Source organism: Grampus griseus (assembly GCF_964374135.1).
Source record: "Grampus griseus genome assembly, chromosome: 1".
Classification (NCBI taxonomy): Eukaryota; Metazoa; Chordata; class Mammalia; order Artiodactyla; family Delphinidae; genus Grampus; species Grampus griseus.
Genome location: NC_139017.1, coordinates 108009863 through 108028852, shown reverse-complemented (window position 1 = coordinate 108028852; position 18990 = coordinate 108009863). Strand labels below are relative to the sequence as shown.

The following is an 18990-nucleotide window of genomic DNA, read 5'->3' as shown; positions in this document are numbered from 1 at the left end:
TTTTATGAACACAGAGGAAACCCAAGGTATAAAACAACTTGAAGAAGAGATACAGGAGGCCATTTTGACTAAATTCGAAATAAAGTCTACTTATTTTGACTTAGAGAATGGGTGCCTTTTCAGAGTAAATTTTTCCATAATAGTATACATTAAGAAAGAACTCAGGTTTTAAAAAAGTAAATGTCATTTGTACACCTAGAACAGCATTGTTCACAATAGCCAAAAGGTGGAAGCAACCCAAATGTTCAACAGATGAAAAGACAAACAAATGTGGCATATACATACAATGGAATATTATTCAGCCTGAAAAAGTAAGGATATCTTGACGCATTCCACAAGGTGGATGAATCTCAAAGACAATATGCTAAGTGAAATAAGCCAGTCATAAAAGGATAGATATTATATGATTCCACTTAAATGAAGTACATAGAGTAGTCAAACTCAGAGAGACAGAAAGTTGAATGGTTGCCAGGAGCTGGGGGGAAGGGAGAATGGGGAGTTACTGTTCAATAGATACAAAGTTTCAGTTTGGAAAGATGAAAAAGTTCTGGAGATGGACGGTGGTGATGGCCGCACTGCAATGTGAATGTACTTATTGCCTCCCGCTATGGACTGAATGTTTATGCCCCCTCAAAATTCATACATTGAAGCCTAATCCCCAAGACGATGGTATTTGGAGGTGGGACCTTTGGGAGGGAATTAGATCATGAGAGTAGAGCCCTCATGAATGGGATTACTGCCCTTCTAAAAAGAGATATGAAAGAAATATGATTGCTCTCTCTGCCACATAAGGATACAGCAAGAAGGCAGCGGTCTACAAGCCATGAGGTGGGCCCTCATGAAACACTGGATCTGCCTTCCCAGACTGAAGAACTGTGACATATAAATGTTTGTTGTTTAAGTCACCCAGTCTATGGTAATTTATATTATAGCAGCCTGAACTATGGCACCAGTGAACTTACATTTAAAAATAATTAAAATGGTGAAATTTATATTAAATATGTATTAGCACAATATTTTTTTAAAAAGTGTCTCAGGAATCATTTCCAAGTTTCCTGGAATAAGAACCATGGGAAGCATTTAGTTCCTGAGGGTGAAAGCTAGTTGGGTGTTGCCATAGTAAGACAAGCACTTTTCTTTGACAAGGAAAAACACCTTTAAAATTCCTATGTTCTACAGAGTGTATGAATGAATAAGCAAAAAATAAAATAAAAGAGAAAAATAGTTTCCTTCTAATTAACTTTAATGATAAAACATCTATAATTTGTTTGCTTGAAAGCCAAGCATCTGAAGGATGGGGAAGGTTTCTTTTAAAATGAAGCGTCCAAAAGTATTTCTGATACCAAAACATTTACGATTATGATGACAAGCTACATGTACTTTCAGAAATATCAACTACAGGTGGCCTCAAGTTTAAAAACAGTTAACTTTTGTTTTAATATACACAACTGGAGTTTTGCTTATAAATAAAAAGAACAAACACCCTAACTGATGTACACTTCTCAGTAAACTAAATACTCAACTGAAAACTCAGGAGCTAAACCTCTACTCAACAAAGTATGCACAGAGTACTAGCACAACATTTTACAAGTAAAGATATAGGCTCCAGACGCGCAGGCTCAGCGGCCATGGCTCACGGGCCCAGCTGCTCCACAGCATGTGGGATCTTCCCGGACTGGGGCACGAACCCGTGTCCCCTGCATTGGCAGGCGGACTCTCAACCACCGCACCACCAGGGAAGCCCACAAGTAAAGATTTTAAAGGGAACAATGCTATGAGTAATTATGTAGGTGTTTCATAAAGGTTTTTTGATAATGATTATGCTGATTCTAACAGAAATAAAATGTCAGCTGCATCCACCAAAGAAATCATATGGGGTTGTGGTCATTCTCAAAACACTGCCACTAAATTGCAGTTTAGTATGTAATGAAACAAGGAACATAAAAAATAATAAGGGACTTCCCTGGCGGTCCAGCAGTTAAGATTCCACACTTCCAATGCAGTGGACTCGGGTTTGATCCCTGGTCAGGGAAGTAAGATCCCACATGCCATACAGCCAAAAAATTAAAAAAAAAAAAAATTAAACAAACAGCACATATGTGTTTGCTTTTTTGGACTGAAGGTTGTATATCCAGGTAGAGGCAATTTTGTGTCACCAGCAGGGCCACTAAAAGGTCGGGGGAGGCCTACATACTTCTACTTTTTGAGCCACCTAGCACGTTATTACACAAAGAAACACCAAAGGAGGGTTACAAAATGATTTATTTTAAACATTTACATTTTTAAAATAATTATCTTAACACCAAAAAATGCAGTCAAACAGTGGAGCCAGTCAAAAGGTAATTTATCATGATTTATAAAAATATTAATTCATATTGTATAGCATGTGGTATAGACCAGTAACAGGACCCAAATTAAATGAAAAACATAATCCTGTCAGTGTGATTTTATGATTTTTGTCTTTTTAACCATATTTGGAGTTAATGTCTAAAGTCTACATTTGAGACTCTTTGTGAATATGAAACCTAGAGAAGTGACTCTTCTGACTCTTCCCTCACTCCCGAAGGAAAATTAAAGGATTAAATCAATTAAATTAGTCAGAAAAGGATTAGATTTGGTTTTTTTAATGCTTTTATGAAGTCGGCCATCAAAACCTAAAGAAACTTAAAAAGGGTTACAACCTACACTATAACTGTCAGTACAAATGGGGGAAAAAAGCAACAAAAGGATGTATAATATAGTACAAAAATGATATAAAGAAGAATTAGAAAAGTTATAGGAATCACTGAAGCAAGATGAGAAAATGTAGTAAGAGAAAACTGCACAGTGCCAAGTAACAGGTCTAGGAGTTTAGCTCACATGCAGAAGAAACTCCCAAATTCTAATAATAATGATAAAATCTGCATAGAAAGTGCATGCCATGTGCTAGGCACTGTGCCTTAAGAATATTAATTAAGCTCAGGTAGTTGTCATAACCACCTAAAGGTAGGTTTCATTATCACCTTTTAATAAGGTAAGAAAAATGAGGCACAGAAGGGTTGAACGACATCTAAGGTCACAAAGCTAGTAAACAAGGGGTTAAGAAAAAAAAGAAAAAAAGGCGGTCCTTGTTGAGCTCCAAAGCCCATGTTCTTTGTCCACTAATCTCTTCTTGCTTTCCAAATCCAAGTCCATATGTGCTTTCGGTGCAGTTTCTAATAAAGAATACATGACCTTTCCCCATTATGTTTTCACTTAATGCAAGGGTGGGGACAGCATGGGATACTAAAACAGTACAGAGCTGAAGGTGAGAAAACGCTGGTTTGAGTTCTGCTATGACTTTGTGAAATCATGTCGGTTCCATAGCTTACTGTTTTCTCATCTGTAAGATGGAGACAATACACGTGTTCTGCTACTTCATAGGATTGATGGCAAAAGGAATATGAAGTATTTGAACATGTTTAAGAATTTTTTAAAAAAATTAAGGCATCATTATAGTACATACTGTCTAAATACTTTTTGTTTTCCTTATTTCAAAAAGGTAGTTAAGATAATATAAGGCAGATGTAGATTCCAGAAAATAACTGGCTTTAAAAATAGAGAATTTAAAAAAAAAATGTTAGTTTACTAATTTTTCCTAGAACCAGCTTTGATTTTAATTTGTGGCACACAACGTAACACATCACAGTAATTTTTTTTTGTTTTACTCCCTTAACGATTAAAAGTGGCTAACAACTTCGTTAACGGTTGGAAGTGCAATGGTATATGCTTGAATGTGATAAGCCTATGTCTTTCTCTGCAGATATTTCTTTACTCCAGATAGTTTTTGTATTATCATCTCAGCCTTGAGTGCAAATTTTTTGCCTCTTCATATTTCTTTCATCATTATTTCTTAGCTCTATACACGTCCACACATAAATAATACTACAAATGCTTAAAGAGCATATTTTCAACATACCAGACGTTTTGCTAGGAGCTAGCAAAATAAATGATGTAGATGTAGGAGCTATCAAAGAATGATGTAAAACCTACCACCATAAGACTGCTCTCTATGGTCTTAAGAGTGAAACTATCTATTTAATAAGTGTGTTTCTTTCCAGGCTAAACCTGCATTACATTCAAAGTTTCTATGGAAGTGTGAAAATAAGTATTTTGTACACTTCATTCTACTCATATGCAAGCATACTTAACAAAATGATGAAAATGCTTACTTACTCGTCCACCTTCAGGTCCTGGATTACCTTCTGGTCCAGCTAAACCCTAGTGTGAATAAAAGGCATCATCATACTACAGTACTTTTTAAAGAGCTGTAGATAAATAGATTAATAAAAAGGGCATATAAAATGTACCATTTCACAAGTATAAACTTCAGAACTCTGTATACTTAATGAAGACTATATATATTCAAGGAATTTTAGAATTTCAGAACCAAAAGAGGCACTGTATATAATCTATAACGAATATATTTTAGATATCTAAATAAAGTAGATTAACACATTGTCAGTAACAAAAATTATTTTTTACGTTATTTCTTATTGGAAAACTGTGTTCTTTTAAAACACTTCTAATTAACTTATCTAAAATACATTTTAGATATATAAAAAGTATATAAAAATCTAAAAAGATATTTTATATAAATGTAGTTTTCTAGTATGCTAAATGAATAATTAATTTCAAGAGTAAGTAATCAATTCATGAAAGCCTAAGAAAGAAAATTTGTTCTCTTATTAATCTACATGAAGTAGCTAGAGAAAGTTAGAAATTAGAGGGAAATAAATATGAAATGATTAGAATGAATTTTCACAACAGTATACAAAGACTTGAATCCAGTTCAGATAAAAGTATTCAGATAGTGGTATGTGTAGCATTGCCAACTGTGCCCCAAGTGTTTATAGTTGTATTATTAAAAAATGTTGCTTATCATATAGAGTCTTAACTCATACCATTACTTCGTTTTAGTCAGTGGCAGTACTGTAAAATCAGTAGCAGGGCTGTTTTAACATTTTATTAGCACACTGGGCATTTTAACTTAGAAGGTTCCATTGTATATTACATCAAACCTGTTTAAAAATCCTACTCCCATTTTAAGCAAAATTGCCTGCAGTAAAATTTTTGAAGGATTTTTACAATTTTGATATTAGAATTTTTGGAATTATTTTGTTATGAGTAATTCATTATTTAATAAAAGTAAACCAATTATCATTTGAACATTAACTCTTGAAATCAGAACATACAATGTCTTAACCAAGAGGAACATAAAAACAGAAGTTTAAATATAGTTACCTCACCTGCCTGCCAGGGTAACCACGTGAACCAATATTACCAGTGAATCCTGGAATCCCCTAAAATGAAAAATAATGAAACAGTACAACAAAGTCAAAAGAAACCCAAGGAAACAAAATTGGTGCATTCATAATACCCAAGTTTGGAAAGAATATTTTTTCCATATAAAAATACTAAGGGTCCTGCACATTGCTTATCTGATTGAAGTCATCTATTTAAAATGAAAATGAGATAAAATTGCTAAATAAAAATAAACACATTACATTAGGGACCTAAATGAGACATTGATTATTAGTAATGATAAATCTAGGGTGGAAAAATCCAGTGATACATAACCTTTAAAAAACATATTAGAGAAAGAGTTGGTACGTTTCATAATAACCAGTATATTTATGGATTTAACTCCTTCTTGTCTCAGTCATCCTGCAACTCTCCTTAACTATTGGAGCATGGGCTCCAGAAGATAAGTAAATGGATATTAAGTGGTAAATATCTGTATCGTGACATAGGTCTATCTAAATATTCACATAGTAACTTTGGATGGGAAATTCATTTTGCACTGACAACTTTGTATGCCTGATTTAAAACAAGGATTGCTCAAGGAAGGCTGATATATGGAGTCTCAAAGGCATAAGAAAGGAAACTTGTTGCAGAACTGTGTGGAAAAGTGAGAAGAAATACCTACACTCACTGGTACCTTCTTCCATTGATATATGATTCATTCATTCATTCATTCAGTTTATTCAAAGTTTAGGTCTGTTAAATTTTGTGAACCAAGGAAATACCAGAAGAATATGTGTTGAGCTGTCTTTACTTAACCACAAATGGTGACAGCAGTGATAAATTTCATAGATTCTTTATTATGTAAAATTCATTTCCGGTTTGTTGTTTGGAAAAGAGATAATAAAAGACACTAGCTCTTTTGTCCCTCTGATCTGAAGTATACAGAAGAGTGTTACCTCCCGTTTAACAATAGAAATACTTTGAAATTCCTAAAATTTGGAAAATCTAGAGAAAAAACAGACCAAGAAAAAGGCAAATGGAGCAACACAGTGGAAAGTTTTTACCCTCCCATTCCATTAGACTTGTAGGCTCCTAATTTGTCCTTCTCTCCACTTTTCTCAGAATCCATCTCTCAGTTTTGTTTTCTCTCATTTCTCCCTGTTGTCTCCCACTTCCTTCCCTTGCTCCAACAATTATCATTTACTTAGCACTTTTTTTTTTTTTTTTTTTTTTTTTTTGCGGTACGCGGGCCTCTCACCGTTGTGGCCTCTCCCGTCGTGGAGCACCGGCTCGGGACTCGCAGGCTCAGCGGCCATGGCTCATGGGCCCAGCCGCTCCGCGGCATGTGGGATCCTCCCGGATTGGGGCACGAACCCGTGTCCCCTGCATCGGCAGGCGGACTCCCAACCACTGAGCCACCAGGGAAGCCCTACTTAGCACTTTTTTATGTGCCAATCCTATGCCACCACTTTACATCTACTTTACATCTATGAGATAGATACTATTTTCTCCATTTTACATTTGAAGAAACTAAGATACAGAGAAGTTATGAAACCTGCCCAAGATGGCACAGTGAGGAAGTAGCAGAGCCTAGATGTGAACTCAATCTGACAAAAGTTGTCACGTGTGTGTATGCACAAACACACATATATATACATGTGCACACATACATACATATATACATATACATACAGACACCTATACATATATATGGCAATGAACAACTTAACAGAATGTGAATAAACAGTTGTCTTCTGAGAAGTAACAAAAAATTTTCATCTACACGTAGAGAGATTATATCCTATAAATTTCAGAAACCATATTTATGTACTAGATATTACCTTATTAATATTATATATAATACATATTTTATTCCTATAACAGCATTTATTGAGCACCTATCATGTGCCAAAATTCAAGAATTTTATATGTATTATCTTATTTAATCTGCTCAAACCCTATAAGGTAGATACCATTATCCCTGTTTTACAGATGCGAAAAATAAGACATGAAGTGTTTGTCACCAGTAGGAAGTCACTCAGCTACTAAGTAGAAAGCCAGAATTTAAATCAGCAAGTCTAACTCCAGAGACCACCATTCAAGGCTGCCTCCCTAGTATAGGTTTGAAGGGCAAATAACTTAAAGTAGTACTCTAGGGAAAGCCCTCTAATTATGAGACTTGCTCCAGTCTATTTACAACTGCTTCCTTTATGCCCCATCCAATACTAAAACACACAGGCCTATATCCAGACATCCACAAAACTTTATACTTGGTTATGCCAATAGAAAAGACTGAAATAAATTTAAAAGGCTGTTTTCATTCTGTAGGTTCTGGCTAATGCCAATCACCATCCCTTTCATTAGTTTCCTAGCCAACTTCGGTTAACTGACCTCAATTAAAAAGCAATCTGTTATAAGACATAAATGAAATCTGATTTTGAACGGATTTTCATAGAGGGTGTTAAGATAACATGTAGAGATATAACACATTCCAGCTGCACAGAGAAATACACAAGAGGACACCACTGGATGACTAAATCCTGCTCTACTGGAATAACAGTAAACAACGTCAACGAGTAAGCTTTCAGCAGTCTTATGTGGCACAAACATATTCTAAGCCAACCACACCCTAAAATCACTTGGACAACCAGAGCAGCTCAAAAGAAACTCAAAACAAAGCACTATACCTCAATTCACTCTGCATTTAAAAAATGGCTCACTTAAATCTGTAGATCGAATGGAGGAATTCAGACACAAAGTTATATCTCTACCCCTGGAAAAATCAGGAATAGTAAACCTGCCCCAATCCCACTTCTCACTCTGAGAATTAAAGCACACGCTCTGAGTCAGTCAGACTTCACTGAGAGTCCCAGCACTGCCAGCATGGGTCCTCCCTATCTCTTAGTTTTTTTCATTAGTAAAATACAATAATAATATCTAGGTCACAGGATTTTTGCGTAGAGAAAAGAGAACAATGTGTAAAAATATATTTAAAAGCAGGGGTAACTGCAATAATTCTTAGTGTTGTGGAGTATTAAATGAGTTAACATATGGAAATATTAAATAAATAATTATACTACTTGAACTTCCAGTTAACAGTAGTACAGTTTGGCAACTAATAAAGACTCTGTAATGAAAGCTCTTATTACTAGAGCTTGCCCAGATGATATAATTACTTTCCTAAGTGTTTGCTGGCCAGTTTACAGATATCTACAAATTTTCCAGAAGGGAATGTCTCCTAGCTAATTAGTTACATTCCTCTTAATGTCCACAGTGTTTCCACAGTGAAAATGCAAAATGATTTTAGTTGTTCCTCACAGTTATCACCAATTTTGTCTTTTTACTTCTGGAAATAAATAAAATAGAAAGAACTGATTCCAATAATACATTTTCCAACCTTTAAAACTGATTTCAGACTCTTCTCAAAAGCATACCACCCTCAGAACAATGACACGTATACTAACAGAACTAGGTTATAGAACAGTTGTGAGTAAACTGGTCGGTACTGACAAATGGTCAATTTCTCACTTACTTGTGATGTGTCAGGTTTTCTTCATTGAAATCTACACAGAATTTCTGCCAAAGCAGTATTCTAGGGATTTTTTTTTCCTCCCCGGGAACTAATCCCTCCTGCCCTTCTGATTTTTTTTCCCATAAATGCTCAAATGCTTTTCAGCACTCATATGATCTTCAGGAAACTGAGATTTTACTTGCTACAGATACATATATTGCTTGCCATGACTAGTAATTAGCAATCTTGAAAAATTGTGCCTCAGGGACTGAATAGAGTGTATTGTCCCTCTTACATGAATAAAAGAGAAAACTGGTTTTATTTCTTCATTTATCTTTCCCTCAGGGATAATCCATCACTTTTCTTTCTGGAGCTCCCTTTAGGGTTTCCTGAGGCTCTTTGCTAGATCTCCAATAACGATTTGTCACCTTAGTTAGTATCTAATCTACGCTTTTCACTGATTTATTCATACTGGCCTAGTATATATTCTATTGAAAACAAGAGATATGACTTTATTTCTTCCTATGACATAATGATACATTATTTTATGGTGGGAGAGAGAAGGAATAACATGATCAAAAACTAAATAGTTCCCAAACTATTTTGACTTTTACATATATGTGTATGTGTAGAATGGACAACAAACAGCAGATGTGCCATTCTAATTTGGATTGTTATTAAAATTTATTTGCATTCCTTCATGCAATGGTAGGGAACTAACAGCTGTGGATAGACTTTGGAAAACAGGAAAGCCCCTGAAACGTACAAAAAAATCAGTGCATATATGTGTGTGCATATGAGTGTGTGTGCATGCATGGATAATCCGCGGACAGGATACACAGCATTTATGAGATTCTCACAGTGGTTTACGAACAACGGAAGTTTAAGACTGCTGGAGCATGTTAGGCAGACAGTGAAAGTCAGTCTAAGATATGAAAAAACCCCACAAGATTTAATAATAAATTAGAAGTTTTTCCTGTACTAAACAGAGTAAAAAGCATTAAGAAAAACTGAAAGAGTTACATGGGGGAAAATAATCTCTCAATGGAGTTCCCTACCGTATGTCTTTTTCACTGGAGAAGATGCAAGTCTTAAAAAGGAAGAATACTTACTTGTTCACCTCGGAGTCCTGGGAGCCCTGGATGTCCTTTGAGACCCTGCAAGGGTAAAGGTGAAGACATACTATGAAAAGTAACCCCATTTGAGCCAAATAACTAACCACAGTTGTCTTTCATCCCAACTTTTGGTTTTCCCATTAATACAAATGTAATTCCTACTAATCTATTTCTTATTAAGTGTAATCTTTTAAATTTAATAAAAATTTAATTTTTATTAAATAATAAATCCGTATTAGTAATTCTTAATTAATTTGGAGTGTAATTTGAATGATTTGTTATCAACTAAAATGGTTACATAGTATTGAATTTTAAAAAACAGGATCTTTTATAAAAGGCTGGCATCTAGCAATGGATCTGCTAAATTTTGCGTAAGCTTTTTAAAAGTTGGTTTTAGTTCATTAATGCTGAAACAGAATGCCCTCAGGCATAATCTGTTTGTAATTATTGAAAAACTGGCAGTTTCAGGCAGTTTCTCTAATCTAAAACATTGTCATAACATTCTATGAATGAGCGAATAAAAAGAGGCTGCTCACAGGTCCATCTGTCTAAGAAATCAGTAACAAATGTTTTATATCAATCATGCCTCAATAAAAAAAAGAAATTAGTAACAAAAGATTTTCCAAATAAGAACCAAAATCAAATCTTAATTTCTATCACTAACACCCAAAGATATAAAAGAGATAATAATAACTTTTATCCTCTAGAAAGATATTCTATGAGCGAAGGAAAGGAAGCTAAAAGAAAGGAAAGGAAGAAAGAAATAAAGGACACTTTGGAGCACATTTGTACAGCTCTAATCAACAATCAGTAAATCAACCTGCTGTTTACTAGATTTTGGTGTATATAAAAGAACAAGAAAAAGTTCCTTTTTAAAAGAACCTTTTAGTAAGCAAACCTCAAAAACCTGAAATAAATTATAGTTAGTTTACAAATATCAGAAACTTCAAATTAATGTACTGCAAACTGAAGATAAGTTTTTGGGGTTTTAAGATATAGAGTAACAGAGTGAAAAGAGTCATTCAGGATTAAACCCTATCACAGAGGGTTTATGAACTTGGATTCATGAATTAGAGAAGGAAATGATACTCTGGGACAATGGGGAAATTAGAAGAGGTACCTCTTATTTGATAAATAAGGAAATGATTTAAGCAGGTTTTGAGGTGATAAACTTAAAACAAAAGTAAATGTTTAAGTAGAGAGGTCTCTTGGGAACCAGAGAGAAGACCAGAAATGTAAGAAGGAAAGTTGGAGACAAAAATTTTTGTGTTACCTGTATATGTAAGCATATTTGTAACAAGGGAATAACAGAAGAAAAAGCAAGAGGGCAGAGGAAATGCCCTGTCCTCTGCGAGCTCTGTTCTTTCATGATTAGGCTATTAGAGATCAGAGATGTGGCCATGAGAAAGGAGGGGGAAAAAGGAACGAAGGCACAAAGCAATTTCACTGAGCCACTATGTACCAGACATTGCACCAGCCACTTCCAAATACCTCACCTAATTCTATGGCAATCCTATGAAGTAGGTATCTTCCTCATTTTTACAGGTGAGAAAACTGAGCTCTGAGAAGTTAAATGATATGACCAAAGTCATGTAGGTAGTAAAGTGGAATCATGTCAGTTTGACAGTTAGATTTATCAAGAATTGAGTAACCTGCCCTTCTATTTACTTAATATGCCTGTATTTGTCTCAGACTCAAATGCAGGCTGTCCTCATTCTCATCAAATGTTCAAACATTAATTTTAGACGACCAAGACAAATCAACAAAAGGAATTATATATCATAAATCATGGTATTATCAAAGTTACACATTTACCACTTGCATCTTTTATACCCACAATTTCACTGAGTTTATATATTTTTTAAGAGAGCTAAAGACCAGCCTAATTACAAAATAGAAGACGTACATTGTTCTCAGTTGTCCAAATGTTACACAAGATTCTCCAAATAAAATATCCACAAAGCTAAGTTTTTTCACTTTTAATAACGGGAAATAAGAAATGTCCTCAGCACTAAGATAGTGGTGGTGGCTCCCTCGGATGAGGCAGCAGCCCTAGAAGGATGGAGTTCCTAAGAGGGTGTCAGGAAGATGAGAAATGAGGAACCAGGGTGAGAGGTACACAGGTAGAGAAACTCTCCGCCATGGGCCTAGTTCCTTTTCTTTTTTATTAAAAACTGTGCTTATAGGGGCTTCCCTGGTGGCGCAGTGGTTGGGAGTCCGCCTGCCGATGCAGGGGGCGCGGGTTCGTGCCCCGGTCCGGGAGGATCCCGCGTGCCGTGGAGCGGCTGGGCCCGTGAGCTGTGGTCGCTGGGCCTGCGCATCCGGAGGCTGTGCTCCACAGCGGGAGAGGCCGCAGCATTGAGGGGCCCACGTACCGGAAACAAACAAACAAACAAACAAAAAAACAACTGTGCTTATATATTTACTTACTTGTTTTTATGTCTGTGTACTGCTGAGTCTAGCTAGCTACATGCTTCCCTTTCTTCGGCCACTATCTGTTTCTCTGACCAGAGTTTCTTCCCTCCCCAGCCCCGGTGAAACAGAATGCAGTCAGTGGTGCTACAACTTCTTTAGCTTACTTTCCCTGAAGCAGTTTCTAACAGTGAACTAGACATGTTGATCATAATATCCTCTGAATGTACAACTCCCTCTGAAGAGATTCTTCCTCATCCACAGACTCTAATATAAAGGCAGCACCAAATAGTCATGAGCTCCCTCCTACTCCACCTCAGCCCCAGGAGATGGCATTCAACCTAAGGGAAGCCAATATGAAGTCTGGCCAGTAGCCTATGAGGCCACTTGGAATGGAGAGTTTTGCCTAAACAGGGTGAAGCTGGGCCAATCAAATTCTTTTTTAAATTAAGTTCAACAGGAAGGAAGGAAGGAAGGAAGGAAAGGAGGGAGGGAGGGAGGACTGATTCAGGTACTTAGCTGAAGCTAGAAAGACTGACAAAGAAAGGATAAGAGGAAGAGAAGAAAGCCAAAGTATGAGTAAAAAATGTAGAGTGAGCAGAAACTGTGCTGAGAAAGAAAGCTTTTGTCAGAGGAAAAGTCAGATGACACAAAAGGGCAGATGCAGAGAGAGGAGATGAGTAGCAGTGCTAATAGAAAAGTACAGCAAAAGATCCACAAACTAATGTTGCTAGATACTCAGAGCTGCTTTGAATCAGTGCCCGCCCCCGCGAGGCTGTCATATTACAGTACCATTTTCAGATTCCATGGGTCCCTGATTTCCCTTAATGCTGTAGAGAGGATTGAAATAATTCTCTCTTCCTTGGGATAGCCTAAGTGTCCATTCTTTGCAATCAAAAGAGCTGAAGTGAAACAAAATGGTTTCGGTTTGGTTTGGTTTACTACTAATAATAATGAAAAGACCAAGCACACTGAGCTCTAGATCCAGTTTTGCCACTAAATAGCTATATCATGAGTTTCAAAGTCTTCATCTGTAAAATGACAGCAATGAATTAAACTACTGCTAAATCTCCTTTTAATTGCCAGCATTCTGCAATTAGTTGAATCTGTTAAAGTCACTACTTTTTTTTTTCACCTTTCATTGAATGAAAAACAAAGGCATTTATAAGAGTCAATTCAGGCTTTGAGGCATTGGAAGAATTCAAGTAACACTGATGTATCACTGAAGTACATATCAGAAAAAAAACAGATTCAGGCTCCCATGGGCATATGACCTGAAACAAAGATGGGGACTCTGGGATGAGCAGAATGAAAAGAGAATGGGTCAGGTAGGAGGCTATTATGAGAGTCTAGGAGAAACATGATTATACATTAGATTTGAGGGCAGAGTTAGAGATGATATATATGCCCCTTAAAGAGTTTAAACTTAAGCTCCTAAACTATTTTATTCAATGTGGTATCCCCAGTGTCTAGAACATAGTAAGTGCTTGTTAATTAATTGATGGAAAGATTTGGATGAATAAATGAATTGATGTAAAGACTTAAGAGGAATCTGAGGGTTACTTGGGGGAAAATAGATTCTAAGTATTCAATATGATATCTCAATTCTCTTAATATTGAAATGAAAGGTAATAAGTGGGAGAAAAAATATCTTGTTATTTTTCAATGTAATAATATGTTACTGTAATATACTGGAGTTAGCACCACTATTGTATAAAAGCCTCCATTTATTCCCTAATTTGTGACTACAGGTCTCATTTGTTTTCTACTTAAATACTAGTCTGTAATATTTTAAAAAACAAAGGGAATAAGTTCCTGGGAAGAATGCCTACATTCAAGCTTTGGCATAGCTCCAATCTAAGGACGTGACACTTTATTTTTAATTTTTTTTAATTTTTTGGCCACACGGCGCAGCATGTGTAATCTTAGCTCCCCAACCAGGGATCAAACCCACGCCCCCTGAATTGGAAGCACGGAGTCTTAACCACTGGGCCACCAGGGAAGTCTCCCTGACTTTCCTTTTAAAAATTTGTTTATATTGTAGTCTTTTGAAAATACTATTTGAGTCATTATTCTTCCTATACTCACATAGGAAAAATAACAAAAAAGGTCGAGTAACTAACAATGCATGATTTTCCTCTGATAAATATACTGAAACTGATGTAAACACATTTCTTAAGGAATGCCAACAGAAAAATGTACAAGTTCTGTTTTAGAACAGATTAAAAACTCATTATAATGAGTTATAGGGTTGTTTCAATTTTTGTTGTGATGTAAATTTGCCTTGCCAAGAATTCCAGTAATAAAAAGGGTTTAGAATCTAATTTTAATATAGAGATATTAATTTTAATACTTATTTTAACAACAATTTAAACCCTAACAAATACGTTATCAACAGGTGACCACACAGGACCAAAAAAAAAAAGAGATACAATTGAATCAAAATCAGAAATATTAAGGGATGGAAAAGAAACAAACTTCAAATATATACCTGAACTACCCCCAAGTAATTAAAATTTGGATACATAAATAAAATGTTTATCCATAAGGAAAATAGTGGTACCATTTACATACAGGGCCATCCTTGCTTTGCACGGTACTAGAGGACCATGAAACCGACCATATAAGCTGAAACCGTGCCAAGCAATCTTAATAATGGGAAAAATTGCAATTGTTCTGTGACCTTTAAAAATTTTTGTCAAAATGTTTAAAAGTCTCACTGTCAGTTACCTTTGTATAGGGAAATGAAAAATATGTTAAATATTAGTTTAGTACAGTGTAATTTAAAACATTAGAAACAGTGAGAAATTAAAGTTCCATTTCTTAGAAAAAATTTATGAAGAGTAGTTTGAATAGTGCTTTTCTTGTATAAATAACCATACAGAGCAAGCATATATTCTATGTTTTGGCAAACTGTCATACTCCTTTCTAAGTGTGGGTCAGCTCCCAACATTCCATCCTTTGCACTTTCAATGTCATGAAATAGCTCCAAGAGTTCCTCTAACGTGAAGTTTTTTTTCTGTTGTAACCTCCTCTGGGACGTGTCTATCCTATTCATCACAACCCTTTCCTCTTATGTCAAAAAATTTGCCTTAAACAAAAATAATAAAAACAAGCTCGCCGTTACCAAGTTCCTCTGTCTGCATATGGAGAGTCTCTCAAATGGCAGCAGTGCCCCAGGATCAGCTATTTCTTCTATAACTCCATTTATATTTGATTCTAATTTCAATTTCTGTGTTATCACTATTTCTTTATTTCATTGTACTTTTCATCTTTGTTGACCAGTTACTTTTTCGGATTAGCCATTTGTGTAAAATGCCACATGAGTTTATCAGAGAGAAGGAAGCAAGACAGCTACACACTCTGCTGTCTGTGCATGAACTAACAGATGTGTCGTGTACAATCATCAACAGATTCTGAATGAAATGTGACCGACCACTGATCTTGATGCACATTTACTATTTATGTAGTGACTTGTAAGCTGAAGAGCCAGTAGCAAAGTTTATACTTTACACAGCTAATCACAGTGTGATTAATCTGAACCATGTTGGTGGGAGACTGGTGTTATTAAACCGTGTTAAGTGAAATTTGTCTATATTGGAACCATGCAAAGTGAGGAATGCTTGTATATATGTATTGAAAAGATTCTCGATGATATAATCTCTATGTTGTCAACTTCATATATAAATGGTTTTCTTCTTTTAACAGTTCTTTCCCCCACTAAATGCGAAGGACTTATATTCACTGAGATAAAGATTTTTCCTACAGGGCTTCCCTGGTGGTGCAATGGTTGAGAATCTGCCTGCCAATGCAGGGGACATGGGTTCGAGCCCTGGTCTGGGAAGATCCCACATGCCGCGGAGCAACTAGACCCGTGAGCCACAAGTACTGAGCCTGCGCATCTGGAGCTTGTGCTCCGCAGCAAGAGAGGCCGCGACAGTGAAAGGCCCGCGCACCACGATGAAGAGTGGCCCCCTGCTTGCCGCAACCAGAAGAAAGCTCACGCACGGAAACGAAGACCCAACACAGCCAAAAATAAATAAATTAATTAAATTAAAAAAAAAAAAAGATTTTTCCTACATATGAGAAAGTATCTCCTATGGCATAAGACAACTTCTCTATTACCACTCTGCTTTTCTATCTTGGGCCTCCTTACATAAACTTCAGGTTTCAGAAAGGTAGGAGCATTTGTCTCTAGAATCCACAAAAATGCCACAGAAATTCCGGAGACTAAATGATTTGCCTCTGGCACTCTCCTTCTTAAAATCCTTCAGTAGCTCTCTACCATATGATAAATGCTTTACCATGGCATACAAGTTCCTTTATAATTTGACCCCTGAATGTCCCTCAAACTTTATCTCCTGACACCTCCTACCTAACATTCCATAATCCCAAAACAAGGAACTGCTCTTGCCTCCAAGCCTTGGTTTATGTCATCACCTGTGTGTAAACAGCATACATGTCTACTAACTATAGTATCATTAGGATAACTTGCATCCTCAAGATGCAGCTCAGGGGCTTCCCTGGTGGCGCAGTGGTTGAGAGTCCGCCTGCCGATGCAGGGCACATGGGTTCGTGCCCCGGTCCCGGAAGATCCCACATGCCACGGAGCGGCTGGGCCCGTGAGCCATGGCCGCTGGACCTGTGCATCCGGAGCCTGTGCTCCGCAACGGGAGAAGCCACAACAGTGAGAGGTCCGCGTACCGCAAAAAAAAAAAAAAAGAAAGAAAAGATGCAGCTCAGATGTTGCCTCTTTCCCTGTTCTCTAAAAACCCCCCACCTCCACTGCCAAGAAGTTTAGAGATCCCTCAGCCATTGCTATAAAAATTTCACATCTTAATCATTGCACTTGTTATAGCATAATATACTTTTAGTGATTTACTTTAGTATCTATTTCCTTTTTTAGACAGTAGGCTACTTGAAGGCAGGAACTATATCTTGTTTACCAATACTGGTTTCCTGAATGAACTGTAGGACAAAAGAATGTGATTAAAACAACTGCAGCATTCCAGAGTTAGTGACAAATTTTATCTCAAAACTGCTCTTTTGGTTGAAGCAACTTCCTTGTATCTTTTGCTTCTGTCTAGTCTCAGGAAGCTGAGGCAAAGGTGGGCTAACCTTATACATGATCATGTGAAAGGCAACATCACTGAGACATTAGTAGCAGATTAACTAGATCTACTCACCCTACCTAAATGGGACAAAGGGTGTTTGGAGCCAGAGGACCGAGGCAAACTAAGACAGGTGAGAAGGGTCACTGACTTGAGAAGCAACCCTTGAGGAGGAAAATAACCACTAGCACCGGGTGAAAGGGCACGGTCAATTAAACTTACGAGCAGCAATGTTCATTCACTACTAATATGTGCTTGCTATGTACCATTCACTGGGCTGAAATACCACAGTGAAAAAATATAGACCTTGCTGAAAATAATTTCCTAAAATGGAGTTAAAAAAAAAAAAAACGTAAATGTGTTTTGCTATTACCAGACAGTAATCTCTGTATTTGAAAAGCTCTTTAATTTAGCGCTAGGGCTTAAATTAAACTTTCTACTAGTAGTGGTTTTACATTCTTTTCAGGTAGGCACCTTGTTCAGGGCTGTGACTAATTGGGCAAGCCTGATTCCTTATATTTAGAGGCCACTTGTAAGTGGAAGTGAGAAATGAAATGTGCCAAGAGCCTTCAGTTCTATTTTATTGATAGAGTAGATTACATAGATCGTGAAAATAATCTTCTAATTTATAAGAGTCAATCTAATATCTTGTTAAACAAGAGTTATTATTATTGAGCTTAAACTATTGAAGTGTGTTATACCAAAGGGCCACTTCCCACATTGAAGAATATTGCCGTGAACACTAGAATGTTAATCACATGTTAATGGGCTCTCAGCAGCCTGATAAGTTATTGATTACCTCAGCTGGCATAATTCGTATCAGGAAGAGACAGTGTAGTTAACTGGAATTTAAGTTCTTTGTTTTTGCAACTTGAAACAGACTCACATGCTCATCAGTCACTTTATTCAGGGCCATGGTAACAGGCAGAAGGCTTTGTCCACAGGTGGATGGGTCTTTTCAGAAAGGAGCAGTGCTGAGCACCATCAAACTCTGGCCCAGAAAATTTCAACTCCTATTGTACCTATTAATCTAAACAGTAACTGAAGTGCCAGATGGAAGAGTAGTTCAAAAAAGCCACTTCCCATTATTCTCTTGCTAATGTGAATGATAAAATTATCCTGAATTTTGTATTTTGTTCATTTTTACCAAGAGAGAAATAAAATGGAAAATGATAAAGGGAAAAAAAAAAATATAGACCTTGCACTTAAGGACTCCTAAATCACTCATGTATTTCCCTTTAGCCCACTGCTACTGCACTATTATCTGAAAGCCAGTATTAAATTGTCCTTTTCTGTAATGTAATAATAGAAGTCCTTTACAGATCAGGTGATTCCAAGTATCTAATAAAATCTGTCAAACACTACAGGACTCATACGTCAGCAATGCCTTGAGGAATACAAACAAAGGTTTGTAGCCACGTTTTGGTCAAAATAACCAGGGAAACCTATGGCAAACTAGAGAAACAGTGGCAAGACGCCCATAGCTGATTGAAAAAGAAGGCTTAAGCAAGAATTCAGAATGAGATTAAAAAAAAAAAATCAACAACCATGACCATGTAAGTACTACTTGAGGTAA

The 18990-nt window shown here is 36.5% G+C and overlaps 1 protein-coding gene across 1 annotated transcript in view; it reads right to left on the bottom strand.

The window, feature by feature from the left end:
- The window catches only part of COL24A1 (collagen type XXIV alpha 1 chain), a gene marked incomplete at its 5' end in the record, with an annotated part of 394608 nt that overhangs the window by 309997 nt on the left and 65621 nt on the right, over positions 1-18990 (bottom strand). Inside the window, 3 exons of the mRNA XM_082667637.1 lie at positions 4195-4239; positions 5268-5321; positions 9889-9933. Coding sequence (XP_082523763.1) covers positions 4195-4239; positions 5268-5321; positions 9889-9933 — 144 coding nt within the window. The remainder of the gene's footprint in view (positions 1-4194; positions 4240-5267; positions 5322-9888; positions 9934-18990) is intronic.